General features: G+C 38.5%; 3 protein-coding genes across 3 annotated transcripts; 2 read left to right on the forward strand and 1 right to left on the reverse strand.

Annotated features, from left to right (window-relative positions):
* Positions 1-110: 110 nt before the first annotated feature.
* On the reverse strand, positions 111-1,532 carry ndufc2 (NADH:ubiquinone oxidoreductase subunit C2). The gene is made up of 3 exons (XM_026316646.2): positions 1,294-1,532; positions 678-821; positions 111-293 (listed from the first exon to the last, which is right to left on the reverse strand). The coding sequence occupies exons 1-3, from the start codon at positions 1,430-1,432 to the stop codon at positions 244-246; spliced, it is 333 nt and encodes a 110-aa protein (XP_026172431.1). The 5' UTR covers positions 1,433-1,532; the 3' UTR covers positions 111-243.
* Positions 1,533-1,961: 429 nt separating this feature from the next.
* On the forward strand, positions 1,962-5,937 carry rab30 (RAB30, member RAS oncogene family). Its single transcript, XM_026316607.1, has 5 exons — positions 1,962-2,101; positions 3,280-3,378; positions 3,463-3,546; positions 3,635-3,818; positions 4,231-5,937. The coding sequence occupies exons 2-5, from the start codon at positions 3,286-3,288 to the stop codon at positions 4,479-4,481; spliced, it is 612 nt and encodes a 203-aa protein (XP_026172392.1). The 5' UTR covers positions 1,962-2,101; positions 3,280-3,285; the 3' UTR covers positions 4,482-5,937.
* Positions 5,938-6,904: 967 nt separating this feature from the next.
* Positions 6,905-16,857, forward strand: prcp (prolylcarboxypeptidase (angiotensinase C)). The gene is made up of 9 exons (XM_026316595.1): positions 6,905-7,362; positions 10,605-10,745; positions 10,826-10,927; positions 11,083-11,264; positions 11,794-11,951; positions 12,838-13,010; positions 14,901-15,068; positions 15,187-15,374; positions 15,894-16,857. The coding sequence occupies exons 1-9, from the start codon at positions 7,183-7,185 to the stop codon at positions 16,111-16,113; spliced, it is 1,512 nt and encodes a 503-aa protein (XP_026172380.1). The 5' UTR covers positions 6,905-7,182; the 3' UTR covers positions 16,114-16,857.

A 16,857-nucleotide genomic window follows, 5' to 3' on the forward strand; every position in this document is an offset into this window, starting at 1 on the left:
TTGTGGTCTAAGCTTGATTTATGATTTATTTATTTTTTTAAAATCACACAAACTTACAAGGAATTGTTTTACTGATATGGCTAACCAGGAAAATATCAGTCAGAAAATGCTGAATTTCAGTATTTGTTTTATTTACATAGTTATATTTCACATAGTATATGACAAAGTTTTCACAAAAGACCCTTCAGGATAGATGGTAGTCTGCAAATGTTTTCTTTCTCCCTCCCTCCCTCTCACCAACAATTAGCGCACAGGATGGAAAGGCTCGATGATCTCTGCAAAGGTCTTTTTTTCTGAGAAGACAAAACAAAGAGAAACAATTTTACACACGTACACATAACACCTGACATCAGCTACATTTGATTCTGGTCTGTGATCAGTGCATGACTGCTGTTACGGTGGAACAGTGAAAGACATAGAATTGATGGATGAAATGAAATAACAGCAAAGAAAACAGGAACACAAAAAATAAAAAGTATTAAGGAGAATTGTTTAAAGCATTTACAGTAGTCATAAGTAGCCAATTAGCACTGAACGTTATTTAATACTGCATACATGCAATAAAACCAGCAATGAACTAGACCCCTTGAACAATCATTCCCATGTACTGACGTGCCAAATCACTGACCATGACTGTCTTCTATTATTGCTAAAAAACAACTTAAACATTCACTTACCCTTTTCTGCAAATTCGACAGGGTGAAGTTTGATGTACTCATTCATATCTCGATCGAGTCTGGCATAAGTGTAATTTTCATACTTTGTAAGGTGGTAGCCGATGAACCAACCAATTGTTGTCATCAGGAACTGTCGATGAACACCTGAAACGGGAAAGCAGCACAAATAATACTGCTGGGTTTCAAACACACATCATGACAACACTTTAATTTAACTTTGCAATGAAACGGTAAATAAGAACTTTTATAGTGCTTATGAGAAACCACAGCACTGCACCTTATGTTTTTCAAAATAAAACACTGAGACGACAATTGAGGGGACAATTTTCAGGAAGTAGCCAACGTTGAATTTAGGTATTTTTTTAAACTAATAACGTTACTACATTATATCGAAAATCCAAAAATAAATTTATAAACAAACACACAGTTTAAGTATAAACCTATGAAAGCTGTGAAACTACAATTAGTTCATTTATACAATACGAGCAATACAAAGAACAATCACTTTGATAATTGGTTTGTAACTAGCTACTGAACACAGACATTTTCTAAGGACACATGCAGCTCTATAGTCAGGATAAAGAGTCAATGAAAGGCAGCTAACAAACATGCTAACCTGATTTTAGCGGCGGCCTGTGTTTAAAGGTATTATCAAGCACCGCGGTGAACCAGCCCACACCGGCCAACCACACCGAGTTCCTGTTGACGATCCCCGGAGGTGGGAGAGCCTTTCCCACGTCTGGTATGAAGCCCATGGCGAGAAAACGTCCCTTAAATTCACAAACAGCTGCTGACCTCCCAGCTGCTTGATTCTACTATCACCTCTCGTAGGAACTCAAGGGCGTGATGTGCAACCACAACTAAACGTCCGGACACAACAAATGAGAAGCGCTTAAGTTCCGACTATTTTGTCTCCTAGCAACCAACGGCAGAAGCTAAAAGTTAGTATTTAACTAGCTTAGTTAGCGGTACATGTGAATATTTTTTAAAGCTTATTACATTGCTTCGTTTTAAGATAATACATACAAAATAATGTGATTCAGCAACATTTAATGGGGTGTTATTACTGGTCACATAGGTAAGTACCCATAACGTTATTGTTAGTACATGCAGTCATAGAAGAAAACGTGTATTCTCTTTAAAAAACAGTGATTTAAAATAATCAAATTTAACAAAGCACAAGTACAATTTAAATTGTCTCAGATTTTTAAAACATTTTCAAGCGCAGTACTCGAGTAATGGTGAGTTAGTTACTTTGTATCCTAGCTGAGCTGATGACATCATTGCGTGCAGACAGGCTGCTGAGCTGCTGAGGATACACAGCCAGAGGAATTATGCCCTGCCTAGCCATGGCTCTGCCTGCTTGATGAGCTGACCTATGCATGCCAAGTAGTTAGAAGTCCGGGGATATCCCCGTGTTTCTGGTAAGTGCAAAGTGTTCCCATGCTTGATCCGCAGCGTCGACTGTGATTATTCCTTCATGCATCTGTACATAGTACCAAAATGGCTAGACGGTATAGCTGCTAGTTGCTACTGCTGCTAGCTTCGCCCTAATGGCTATCAGCTTAGACTGGGAAGGAAGGATTGTTTAGAAGAATAGTGACGCTAACTCAGATTTAGGGCGCTCTCAGTGCTGCAGTGGGTCTTTGCATTACAAAACAAGATTAAAGAATAAATTAGGAAATGCGACATAGGGAGTATTTCCTTTTATATGCAAGCAATTCCAGTGATTTAAACCCTAGACTATGGTTGACTGTGTATAGGTTGGCGTTCACAGCTTGGATTCTTTTTAAAAATACAGATATTTAGCTTCCACGCAAATATTAGGCCCGATTCTCAAATTGTCGGAGCAGATTGGACGCATCGTTCAATGCAGAAAATGCTGAAATTGTCCGCTACTGTTCCTGTTTTACATATTGCTGTGTTGAATGTGGACACTGACAGAAGAAACGACAATACATTAACGCTAGCTGTATGTTTATGCCTTTTGCCAGTGATTCACTCCAATTGTGTTTTGAGTCACAGAGTAACTCTATAATCCCCTAAAAGTGATGCACGGCTCCCTAAAACTGCAGCCAAGCAAAGATATCGGAGGCTGAGGTTGTGCACATGATCTCCATGTCAAATGTGAAAATCTACTGTTGAGACAGAAATATTTCTTTAGTGTAACTTTTTCCATGTATATATTTGTTCTTGGTGTTCAAAAAGTAGCATGAAGGACCAATTGCAAGTGTATTTATTTTTCATTTAAATCAGTACCACAGACTTGTGATGTTAACATTTTATTGAGGCTTTTTCATAATTTCCAGTGCTACCTTTGTATTTGTGTAAATTACTTGAATATGAAGCATCTAGAGCATATTTCACAAAGAATAAGTGTGACTAGTGTTATTGAAGTTATTCAGGCCAAATGTCAGCTATGATTTTTGCTGATGATGCTGGCCTCTTCGCCAGTTTCACAACCGTTTTATAGTTTCATCACAATCCTTTTTATTTCTTTTCAGAATGTACCAGTGGCCTTAAAGTGGATTAAAGACAAATGCACAGATTTGGTTTTAATGAAATTGCTCGTCTCCCTTTTTCGTTCTTTTATCTTTCACAGTTTAGCATGAGTATGGAAGATTATGACTACCTGTTCAAAATAGTTCTGATAGGAAATGCTGGAGTTGGGAAGACATGTCTCGTCCGGCGCTTTACTCAGGTTTGTGCTCATTTGTGCCTATGAGTATTAGAGGATTATATTTGAACATGATGTAATATATTACATTATATGTTATAATTTCAGGGCCTTTTTCCACCTGGACAAGGGGCTACTATAGGAGTAGATTTCATGATTAAAACTGTGGATATTAAAGGGGAGAAGGTCAAGGTACACTTAAGTTTTTTTTTTTTAATACAAAAATTTAACGCTGTTATGTTTTGACGGACAGTTTCTCATTTCAAGTCCTGTTTTTCAGCTGCAGATATGGGACACAGCTGGACAGGAAAGATTTCGCTCTATTACTCAGAGTTATTACCGTAGTGCCAACGCCCTCATTCTCACATATGACATTACCTGTGAGGACTCCTTCAGGTGCCTTCCAGAGTGGCTGAGGGAGATTGAGCAGTATGCCAACAACCAAGTGGTGACTATATTAGTCGGTAGGAAGCTTTACTTTGTGTTTTAAAAACTGATGGATCTCTCTTATTATCAGACTAATTTTTATTATGTAAATACTACTGTGCACCATATTTGAAACTGGCTTAGTTTCCTGAGATCTCTTGAATGAATTACCAAGCTGATATCAGAGGCAGTTTCTCAGTAGATTTGCAATAGACAAAGCCAGTTTTGTCTTCTTTTACATATACTTTATTATTTGAGTTATGTGAAATTTTGTGTCACTTTTCAGGAAGAGCTTACAACCATTCCACAGATGCATCCATGCACGTACACCTCCACTTCCACCTGTCTCATACACCCACCACTGTTCTGAAAGACAATTTGTGTCATGATGCAAGAAACCACATTCTTACTTGTTATGTACACTGACAAATATATTTATATGTCTCACAGGTAATAAAATAGATCTAGCAGAGAAGAGAGAGGTTCTCAGACAGAGGGCTGAAGACTTTGCCGAGGCTCAGAGCATGCTGTACCTGGAGACCTCAGCCAAAGAGTCCGACAATGTTGAGAAACTTTTCCTCGACCTAGCCTGCGAACTCATTCGAGAGGCCAAACAGAACAAGCTGGATAACAATGACACTGCCCCAATGCCTGGTGAGGGTAAAACCATCAGTTACTTGAGCTGCTGTAGCCTCAATTAGAGAGCTCAACCTTCTGGCAGTGGTAAATAAGTAGCCATTGACTGTAGAGGGCAGATGGCTGAGCCCCAATGCCTCCGTCCCTCTAAGATGGCATAAAGCCACTTAGTCCCTTCATTTCTAGTCCCATGCCTTTTTAAGCTGTACAGGGGAGTTAGTCAACTTTAGTTTGGCCTTCCAGGAACAAGCATTTTAAGATGCTGCCATTAGAGTGAACACCATTCTCATGATAATGTATGTCTGCCTGATGCATACAGGAAACTGAGTAGGGCTCAATTTTGTCATGTTCATGGTGAAATTACAGATTCAGAATTACAGTTTCAGTTCTAGGATCCATTTTCATTAAAAATCAATGTTCACCAGCAGTATTTTATGAGTGAAAAGCTCTACCAGGTATTTTGTTACAGATTCCACAAAGCTGACAACAGAATTCATAATCACTTAAGGTTATCAGTTAGTGGGAAGAATATGTTTACATACGGTATGTTTTTAAGATTATGAAGTCTGATCAAGTTGCAAAAACTTTGCAAAGCTACCCTAAAATCAGTTGCACAATCATTTATTTCCCACTACAATTTCTTCTGCTCTGAGAATTACATACAATGTTATTAACTTTAACAATTTCATTTCAGTAGTTATTTGCATTTGTCATTACAAACTGTGAAATGTTTGTTTCCAATAGAAGATTTTTACTTGCTGCTATAACATGTTTTTATGTTAGATAACATAAGCAGAAAAACATATAAATACTACATTGAGACAGTATTATGTGATGCCATTATTTTTTTAGTGTACTTGCTGTGCTTGTGATTAGTCACTTGATTTAGTAGGAAGCAGGTGGAAAGATCTCTTAAATTGTCAGTCATGTATAGAACCTCTGAACAGTTTAATCACTTGTCATTTGTTTTGACTGCCAGTTGTTACTTTTACCCATAGCTGTGAATATTTCTGCCTTTGTTGTTGCACCTAGCCATGAAATTGTATCACTTCTTATTTGTTTGAAGGAGTTTGTTCATGTAGTTATGACCTGTCGTATGTCATATGCTTTTATTGTGAAATTTGATTGTCCAGCATGTTTTGCCATAATTTGTAGTGTCTAACTTTATCTTTCATATATTTGCCATAACTGTAATGTACTGTATTGCACAATGCCATATACTGCAGACTTATTTTCTTGTAACAATTTGTCTTTTGTTGTAAGACTTGTAGTACAGCTTGGCACTTTGTACTTTTTACTTTGAGTAATCACTTTGTACAATTGGCGAGCATTTTGTTTTGCCTTTTACCTTAGCTTTAACAGAAGTTACTTATTGTTGCATACCTTACATTATCTCTTCAACACAATATGGGAAATACAAAGGAAAACATGTGGAATGTTGTGCTTATTTTCCTCTCTGTGTACAAAAATAATGCCTAAAAACTACTCTGTACATTAACATTAAATAGCTACACTACTTAATTTGCATTTGTTATTCCTCTGGCAAGTCATCTCAAGTAAGTTCAAGCCTCAGGCAGAATGTGGAGTGTAGTATTTCAGAACTAAAGTTAAGGAAACTGAAGAAATGTCAAAACCGATCAGCAGGGATTAACATTTAAATCCTAAGTCTTTGCAATATGTTACTGTTAAGAACGTGTTTAATGTGATTGAATACTTTAATCTTTAAAGTGCTTTGCATGGTTTATAAAGGTGGAGTTATCAGTAACATACTGTAAATTATATCTACCAATCTGCTGTGTGACAGTATGAGTTACTGTGCTAAGGAGACAAAGTGTTTAAAACTGTTTCATGGTCTTATCAGGGATAATGTTACTGTTTGTTTCATTATCAAATGTTCCATTTTGACAGCCGACCATCAAAATCCTCCTCTGGATGTTCACTAAGGAACCAACACCTGTACCAGTGCCATATACTAAACAGCGGGGACAGGATGTTAGTCGCAGTGTGAATGAATCCAGCTGCGGAATCACACACTGCTCTGTTACAACACCTGTCACCATGGTAACTGTACACAACAAAGGCGAAAGTTGTAGCCTTAAAATGCAGGAAAATGAGAGAAAACGTGACTAACCAACACTAAGTATCTTCACATTTCAGTTTTTACTAAAACTAGAAAAAAACATTAAAAATAATAACAAATTCCTAAGTTTTAACAAAAAGCTATATAGTCCGACATTTTTATGAAAGATTAAATGAAAAATTAAATCAAAATCAGGTGCCAAAATTAGCACTTTTGAGAGCGAGATTTTATTGTGCACATTAATACATCATTTCATGTGGTCTGGATGAATGTGCACTATGACTTTGCCGTGTTAATTAAACACTAATGTATTTTTGAGCACGGTGGTTAAATGAGGCATAATCAGTGGCGAATATCCATGACGTGCAAACGTAGAACTCAGACTCCCATAAACCATTGCGGGCGAATTTACAGTAGTAAGCGTATGGTGTTTCCGCTGACTGCTCCCGACAGCCTACAGTTAAATCAAAATTGTTGGGAGGAGGCTGGAGCTGGTGTTTCCAACCGGCTCCCTCATTTCTGCTGCTCAGTTAAGGTCATATGCTGCTGAGAACATTTCTCAGGACACACCGAGTGTCACTTCCTTTCTTTGACGGGGCAGGTCCCCTCTTCACTTGGCAGTCATGCGACCCATCATGTGCAGATCAGTTTGCTGTGAGCTGTGAGTAGTGCTGACAGTAGCAGCAATGAGGTCTGGACACAGGACTGCAGGCTTGGGCAGAGTTGGAGCAATCTCTGTCCTAACGTTGTGTTTTGGGTGTTTACACGTGGTCTCTCTCAAAGCAAAACTTTTCACCAGGCTCGGTGGGTTACTTCACTCCACGCAGACCCCCATCAGCTATGAAACATTTTACTTTGAGCAGAAGGTGAGTTTAAAATGTTTTTAAATAATAAACCGGGAAGAGAACATGTTACACTGGTTCTTCCTCTTTCACTTATTTCTCTGTGCTTTCACTTTTAAATAGTAGCCTATACCATGAGGGCTGCACTTAAAACGGTCAGAATGAATAAAATATTATACATATTTAGCCTGTCTCCACACTGGTGTTGTAATATAATCTTCCAATGCAGTGTTTTCTGGGATGTGAATATAATTATGTGATGATTACTTCATAGCTTGCTCTCATTCTTAGTCAAATTACTTGGCTTCATTTAATAATAATATCTGCACCACTTGCTCTTTCTAAAATGTTTAGTGGATTTAATGCTGTGCACGTTCCTGTGTTGTGCTTGCAGACAATAGGTGTTTCAGTCTGATTTCCTGTAGTGGAGGGAAAGCCATCACAATTGGCTCTGTTCTTGCAAGCACAACTATATCCCTCCTGGCTCCCTGCCGAAAAATGTCTCCAGGGCTCAGTGAATGTGAAACACTTTACCTCAGGGGATTCTGGGAGATCTTCATTTTTTACATTTTCCATTTACTGCTGCTGTTACCAGAATCAGATTGCACAGTATATGCTGCAGGACGCAATGCTGCATCATGTTTAATGACTTATGAACCTGACTCATACAGTCAGGCTTGTACTTTGTTACTTTCCTGTTCCCGTAGTGAGAGATGATGTGAAAAGTAAAGATGACATTTTTGGGTGTTAAGATAAATTATGATAAGCTATTTACATATCATAAGGAAAACATTTTAGATAATGACTGGAGGCTACTCTTCACCTTTATCCTTTATACCCACTGATTATTTAGTTGTTTCAATTTATCTTGCCTTTACAGAAACCTCAAATACCAAAAAATGATTAAGCAGATGCATCAGGACTGAAAATAAACATGAACTGCAGCCTTATATGCTAGATTTGCATGCTGTTAACGGTGTGTGCACTAAGCCGCACTTGAGTTTGGGTACAACGTTCCACACCTGGTCCAGCCCACGGCATCCTGCCTAATCAGCCAAGCTGACTAGAAGATGAAGAACATTTCCTCCCCTCTGACACCCATTGTCTTCTCTAATGAGTTTTGTTAGTCAGTGTGTTTCTTCTTGACAAATACAAAAAATAAATTCCTGTAATCCACTTCCAGCACCAGTAGCAAGTGTGCTGTTGAAACAAAAGAGTCATCAATTGTGAAGCCTTTTTCTACACTCTTTGTGAGACAAGCTGCTGTGAAGAGAAGTGAACCAGCAGTTGCCCTAAGGAAATCCTCTTGATTTTATTTTGCTTCTAGACAATAAATGGAAGTGTCCTTTATGCATCCTCCAAATGAAGTGCTGTATTTTACTAGTGCTTGTGCTCTGGTTGCTTCCCCCATGTCTTTATTTACTGGGCTAAAGATGTGCCTTTCCTTCTTGTGGAGGAGTTCACTTACTGGTTCCAGTAAATTTATGATGTGCACTCAATTTCAGTTAAAACAAACTCAGGTGCTGCCTGAGGCAACCACATGGTGGCACTACTTATCAGGGTGTGGATCTGTTATGAAACTAATCTCATAGCTTTTGTGTTGTGCATACTGAGTGGATGTAAGTGATACAGAGTCCAGGGGTCCTTTTGGTGAAAGACATTTTATATTCAACTTTTTTATTTGTTGCATCTAGATCACAGCTGTTTATGACATTCCCTTTGTTTGCCTTTCAACAGAGGTTGACTGTCAATTACTGAAGATTCTTGAATTGACAACCGGGTCTTTAAAAAAGAAACTCTTAATACAAAAACTAACCACAATTATATGGCATGAAGTAACTTAACTGCTTTGTTCTCAGAATCCTATACACTTAGGATGATCAACACAGCTGAAACTTACTGTGGTGCCACACTGCTGAAGTTCTGTTTTAAACCGTGTCATGGTGTCCTCGAAATTAAAAGCACTGCCAAGTGCTGAAGAGTCGAGGGCTGAATGAATACACTGAGGCCCCAGAATCTTTTTGCTGTCATTGGCTCATAAAATTGCTGCTTCTTTTGTATCCACTGCGGAGGAAGAGACTGAGGAGGAAAGAAACAACAAAAAAACATTTTGTATTAAGTGTTGGGGCTGTTTTAGGGGTTGGACAACTTGGTAGCCTCATGGGCTTGTCTTGTCTTGTCTCTGAGGTTGTTGGTTTCCTTCTGCCTTTGTTTAATAAAGAATACAGGAAATATAGTTAAAAGGGAAATATCCCCCAGAATCCCTGAGGTTTGATGAAAGGATATCTCAGTGCTCATCTGAAGTGGAACTAATGTGGCATCCTTTAAAGTGCCTCCAATTTTTTTCATACAAATTGAGGCTAATTACCCTAGAATCCAACCCTGGGTCTGTCACTTCACAAGGCTGTAGATGGCACAGGGCCAGGTATCAGCTAAACACAGCCACCTCAGTGCAGTTTATGTTGATCAGACAGCACTTCTAAAATGCTAAAATGTTGAACATCAGTGAATTAACGGTTAATCATCTTTTCTGCCAAGTGTGACCCAAGAGATCAAGCCATCCTTTACTCCTGTTGAGATGATACATGTTATGCTCTGATTTTGTAAAAAATTAGCTCAGCTGCTTTACAATGGGGAAATTCCAAATAAAGAAAAGCTCCTGATTTAAGGCTAGTCTCCGTAGAGATTACTAGGTATTTTTGCTTTTCAGTTTGGATATATCTTATACACTGCAGCCTCAAGAAGCAGAGAATCAACAAATCTCTGACATTGTGTCAACAGAAACTAATTGTTAAAGGTTTCACAAAGGAAAGGACTTTTATAAGGCTGTAAATGGATCATCTCAGAGGGCAGAAGTACCTCATGAGTCGGCAACTTATTGTTTATGTCAGGGAGGAAGGTCACACAATGCAATAAGCTTTAAGAGGGAGGCAACAGAATTCATGAAAATGCAGTCTTTGTTTTCGTATAATGACAATATCATTTCACGCGAGCATATAGAATATCACTTTTTGGTTTAAACATATAGTGTTTTTCTTATGCACAGCATTTAATTTGTTAAAATCCAAAAATAATTCCAATATAATTCCTATGGGTTTTCTTGTTTGGGGGTTGCTGGGGAGTTATTCCTAAAACAAAATGTTGGAAATACTGCCCGCAATCTCATTGGTTTAACCATAACTGTAGCGAGGTTTACATTGGATTTTGGTGCTTAACATTACATTTATTTGATTTATGTTTATTAACTTGTTTTTTACTTGTTACAGATTGATCATTTTGGATTCCTAGAGGATGGCACCTTCAAACAGAGATACCTTGTTGCTGACAAACACTGGCAGCAGCCTGGAGGACCTATTTTGTTATATGTTGGCAATGAAGGCGACATCACCTGGTTCTGCAACAATACTGTAAATATATCTGTTGCAGTGTATTTGTACTGCGCAAAATCTGCTGTCTAATTTAACACCTAGCATTCTCTTCTCTTCAGGGCTTCATGTGGGAAATTGCGGAGGAGTTGGGCGCCATGCTGGTTTTTGCAGAACATCGGTACTATGGAGAATCCCTGCCATTTGGACAAGACTCCTACAGTGTAAGTGAAGATAAAATGTCACACTTGTCCATTCTGAAATTCTAGTATTTGGTAGCTAAAGGTGTTAAAAGAATTTCCTGCCAAAATACATTTCAGTGGGTTATAAAATTAGACACCATTTTGGAACAATACTTTTTTTTCCCCTTTACTTGTAGGACAGCAAACACCTGAACTACCTGACCTCTGAGCAGGCTCTGGCAGATTTTGCTGTACTGATTCAAAACCTGAAGAACACTCAACCTGGAGCTCAGCATAGCCCTGTCATCGCTATTGGAGGTTCCTATGGAGGAATGCTCTCTGCCTGGTTCAGGATGAAATACCCTAATGTTGTTGTTGGGTAAGATGCTATTGTAATGGTGTGGACCTGCAGGTTACATTTACCCAAATATATGTTTGCAGCTCTAACCAGTTGAAAAACAGAATTATAAAACCGTCTTCAATATAAAGAACTCATCTACACAGTGTGCAATGTGCATCTACACAGGAACCATCTGTTTACATAACTGATGATTTCATTTCAAAAGGAGTTTAGATTTCTTTGGGCAAAGTGGTTGTTCAGTATTTTTAATCTTTACCGTAATCACCTCCTGCTGCCAAATTATTGTCTATAATAAACACCATATGTTCATTTGAGCCAACATGATTAATCTGAGCAGTCTGTCATGCAAGGGGCACTGCAGAAATATGAGACTGCACATATTTAAGTTTGACTCAGCTGTCCATTGACTTTCATAACACCTTAGTAATCAGAAAACATCTTACACAAATGGTATTCAGATATTGACCAGGATAATGGATGTGCAGTGCTGTGTGTATGGTTCTGAGAGAAAATTAGAAATGGTTTTTGCATCTTCTTGTATTTTCAGAGCTCTGGCAGCCTCTGCACCAATATGGCAGTTTCCTGGTATGGTGCCATGTGGAGACTTCTATAAAATAGTAACGCAGGACTTCGCTAGAAGTGGCTATAACTGTGATACAAACATCAGAAAGTCATGGAAGGCTATAAATAATGTCTCTTCTACTGGTATGTCTTACAGTCTTGATGGGCTGATTTATCTTATCTGTCGTACTATTCAAAGTATGACTTAATTGAATTCTTCAGAATAATCAATGAACTATGTTTAATCTTACCTGTGAGGACAGGTCCTGGATTGTAAGAATGTCTTTCCATATGGTCCATATTTGTTAAGTGGTGCAACTGTCTACTAAAGCTTGAAACCAGACAGCTGTTACTAAAACCTGCAGTATTACTGGGTATAAATTCTAGAGCCTCTCCACAGTAAACAGATTGTGAGATAGAATATGCAAATCCGTAAAATGTATAACCTGTACAACTCAGGCTGTCTAAGTTCTTTAGTATTCCACTCAGATCTGAATAACAGAGTGTGCCTTTATAGGGTCTCCTGCAACCTTTTCCATGATGATAAACTGCAGGAATAAGCTTGTTGAACTGAGTGTTACTTTTTATTCTTATCACACTATTAGTCGTAAACTATTAAACACCATGATAGAACTTCAACATCAGCCTTTATAAAATGTTTGTAAGATATCATTAATGGATTTATTCATTGTTAACCATTTACTGATGCTTTATAGAGGAACATTTAGGTTGCCAGGGAGTGGAAAACCTCCTGCAGCATGACCCGTTTTGGCAGGCTCTTAAATTTACTCAGAAGTCATTTTAAATTTATTTATGCCATTTAATTATCTTAATGTTAATGCTTTGTCAGGTCAAGTCAAGTGATTTTAATGGTCCAACAGTCTATTTGAGAGGATTCATTTAACATTTAGTTATAAAAACAGAACAAGTATCATGCTGGATCAGGGTTGTTCAACCTGGCAAAAACCATTAGAGAATAATTAATTACTAATATGATGACATTTATTAATTTTTGCTTTCTTTTGACAAGCATCTGGTCTTCAGTGGTTGTCGGAACAATTCAGTTTATGCACCCCTCTTAAAACCAAGAATGGCATCATCAGCTTCAAGGGCTGGCTTCAGGAGACCTGGGTGAATCTGGCTATGGTGGACTATCCCTATGAAGCTAATTTCCTCCAGCCATTGCCTCGTTGGCCTGTCCAGGTACAAATGTATTGGTACACCAGTAAAATTCTGAATTGTAAAATTCAAATTTAAAAAATAAGGTGGGACGGTGGTTCCTTCCTAGCATGGCCCCTACATTTTTTTCTAACTAAACTTGAAAATGTTTTACTGTCTTTTTGCTTTGCTTTATTGCGACTTTACATTTTGTTTGTCTTTGCTTAAGCACCTGATTGGGCCTGACAGCCTGTCCTTAACTGAAATGAATGTGCGATTCAGTCAATTGTGTTACAAGTGTTTGTTGTGGGCTTCCAATCTTTTGTTTACAACAGCTGTCAATTAAATTCATTAATATTCATAAGGATCTAGTTTCTTTTAGATTTTAAGTATTCTTTAGATGAGCAGCTACAAGTAAGCCACCATTCTTTTCTTTTCTCGTACCAATAGTTCTTTCATTTGCACTCTGTCAGATCTCTGAGGTGTTCCTCTAAGGACGTTCACATGGCACCACAGAAAGAGGACATTTGCCCAGTGCAGCTCATGAGACCATTAAACAAAGGTTCAGCACTCTCATTTGAATGGGATTGTAACCAATACTTCACTAGACACTAGTGAAAATGTACTTGCAGGAACTTGCCAAAATTGGAAAAAAAAAAAAAAAGCCAGCATCATGTAATGTGGCTGATTTAAAATATTTTTTAAAACTTCCTCCCTCAACATTTCAAAATGTCCTTTTTCATGTAAACGAGTTGTGTTAGTACAGAGGCTGTTCCGAGGGCTGATTGACTTCGGTGCAGTGTATTCTAACAGTCACCTTGGTATGTCACGTGCATAAACCAAGCTCTGCTACTGACCCCCGACTCTCCGTTTTGTGCTTTAACACCCCTCCAAATGCCCCACACTGAAGTCTCCTACCAAAACTTTTACATGTGTGATACATTTTTGTTATTGGTTTATCATTTAACCTCATTCGGCTCTGGGAGCATCACGTTAGGTGAAACAAGCGCTAAATGGTCATTTTGAGGTTTATGGCTTCTTGCTTTTAATGTATGCGACCCCTATGGGTGGTTTAAGCGGTTTAGACAGTGGGTGCAAAGAGGGGCTTTTTTAATGACAAAGCTAATGTGATTATCTGAGTGAGTGTGAGAACGGGCTATTGAGGGCTTAGAGGAGGGAAATCTGTTGGCAGAGATGAATGTATAAGCCTAAGCCTATCTGAAAAGTAAGAAGAAGATGCTTTAGAGCAATTGCAGTGTTTTTTTTCATGGTATAAATCTTTGGTTGGACATGTCTGTGGCCCTCCTCATCCATCGACCACCAACTCCTCCCCAGCCTGCAGACAAAAGCCTTAGTAACAGACTCCACACTAGCACAAACCTCCCCTCCAACCTCCAAACAAGAAAGCCCAGTTTCTCTGCCTCACAAAGAGTGCAGAACAACAGCCACAGCCAACTCTGCTGTTGCAACCATAACAACATGCAGAAAAATCAGACAAAAGCTAAAACTCAAATATTTATCATCCACACTGTTAATTCTGAGAAATCAATTATAGTCAAATTAAACAGTGGTCGTGATAGGAAAACATTTAAATTTTAAGTAATTTAGATCATTGGCTTTAAGAAAACAGGTCTTTTTTTTCCCCCTTGTGCCAAGATTAGAGCAATAAATTCAAGTTCATTCCAGGGAATTTCATATGCAAATTAGGTGCCACCACTTTTTATGTGGAAAAACTTCATGGGCCACAAGAAAGCAATCTTCTTGTAAACAACTTGGACACGAGGAAATTTGTTTTTTTTTTCCATTCCATTCCATTTTTAAAATATTATTTAAAAGAAACATGCATGGAGCTGGCGATAGCATTCTCAGTTTGCCTAAAACGTATTGTCGCCACAAAAACAAGTTCATTTTTTGCTTATGTGTTATGTTTTCAAGGTGGTGTGCAAGTATCTTGGTTTCAACTCCACTGTGTCTGACTACCAGCTGTTGCACGGTGTCTCCCAAGCAGCGAAGGTCTACTATAACTACACCGGAAGCTCTTCTTGTCTTAACATGTCTGAGTCGGCCACCAGCAGCCTCGGTTGGCTCGGCTGGACTTACCAGGTGTGGTAAAACAGAGCTCAGGCATCTGTCTTGTCACGCAGAATAAAACGGTGCACAGATGTGTCAGTGGGCAGCTTTACCTGTTGGAATAATTGTGTGTTTAATTCCTCACCCCCAGGCCTGTACTGAGATGGTGATGCCTATGTGCACAAATGGTGTCCAGGACATGTTTGAACCTGAAGAGTGGAACTTCCAGGTCTTCTCTGATGAGTGTAGCGCCATGTTTGGTGTGAGGCCACGAGCTGATTGGGCAGGCACAGTCTACGGGGGAAAAGACATTTCCTCTCACAGCAACATCATCTTCAGGTGAACTTGGCTTATGCCAGACTAAAGCAGAGGGTTCCCTGTGTTTTCTGGGTTTGTTGAGTGCAGTGAAAGCAATTAAAGTGACATATCCAGACAGGCTTTAATTGCAGGCAAATTAAGATCACCCATCTGGGGAGCTACAGGAGGTATAGATCATGTAAAACTGCTACTGGTGTAACTTTTGATATTTGAATTTTCAATGCAACAAATTATATTAGTTTGAAAACCTAAGAAAGTGCTTCACAAATTGTAACACATGCCATTCATGGAAAAACAGCACTAATGAAAAGGACCCGTGGTAGTTTGGTCACTTTACACAAAAATGCAAGACACTACAAGACATTGACATTCACAAAATGTTGAGAATCCTGATGTATCACCAATGTAATGCACAAAAACCTACACCAAAAATCAGCAATTATGTAATTTTTTTGCGTTGACTAGAGAAGTGCATTATATGATCCATTATGATTTGAGTTGTATGCGTATGAGTGTGTATTCTTTGCTGTTGTATTTCAGTAATGGTGGACTCGACCCATGGTTGGCTGGAGGAGTAACTTATAACATAACAGATTCTCTGATCTCCATTATGATTCCTGAAGGAGCCCATCATTTGGACCTCCGTTACAGCAACGACCATGACCCTCCTTCAGTTCGTGCAGCTCGGGCGTTAGAGGTGAAGTATTTTCAGCAGTGGATCAGGCAGGCTACAAAGACACCTCAAACATCAAAAACTTAGTTGATAAAAGACACACGGTGTTCCTGGCCAGGATAGCAGTCATTTGCATGACATGGTTTTTCACAGGGTGCTTTCTCAGACGCTATACCAAAGTTTATCCTTTTTAAATCAATGCTGGACATGATTAAATCACATTCTTTCTTTAATTCTCAAATTCAATCACTTGGGAATGTTTTTTTACAATCTTAATTATATAGCTGTGTTCACTGTGGGAGTATCAGATGACAGGTTTCTTCACGACACTCCATTTTTATGCCAAACCATAAAGTCCCTAGGGTCTGAAGTTATAAGAGTATTGTCTTATAAGATCTGTTTCTGAAGTAAAAGTGATTGATCATCTTTGTTTATGCATGTAATAATGTTATCATCATAAGACTAGATCATTGTCAATTAGTTTTCTTCTCCGGAGTTTGTCACATCCTATTAAGGCCTCACTGTTTCCTAGCTCATGTTTTCTTCTTTTCAGTCAGACCTACATTTTGTCATTTACAGTAGTTTCACTATTACAAATTGACACTCTTTTGTTTATTTGGTGTCATTCATGTTGATTAGCTCTTGATGTTATTTAGGCATATTTCTTTGAAAACTGCTGTATGTTGTAACATGCTTCTTCCCACTTAAATACGTCTCTGGAGAAAAGTTGGGCACCAAATACAAAGATCATCTACTTTGTTGAAAATTTCCACGGCAAAGCATGTTATTAAACTTGATTTGTTATTAAAAGAACAGTGCCTTTCTACACTT

Source organism: Mastacembelus armatus, chromosome 13 (genome assembly GCF_900324485.2).
Source record: "Mastacembelus armatus chromosome 13, fMasArm1.2, whole genome shotgun sequence".
NCBI lineage: Eukaryota > Metazoa > Chordata > Actinopteri > Synbranchiformes > Mastacembelidae > Mastacembelus > Mastacembelus armatus.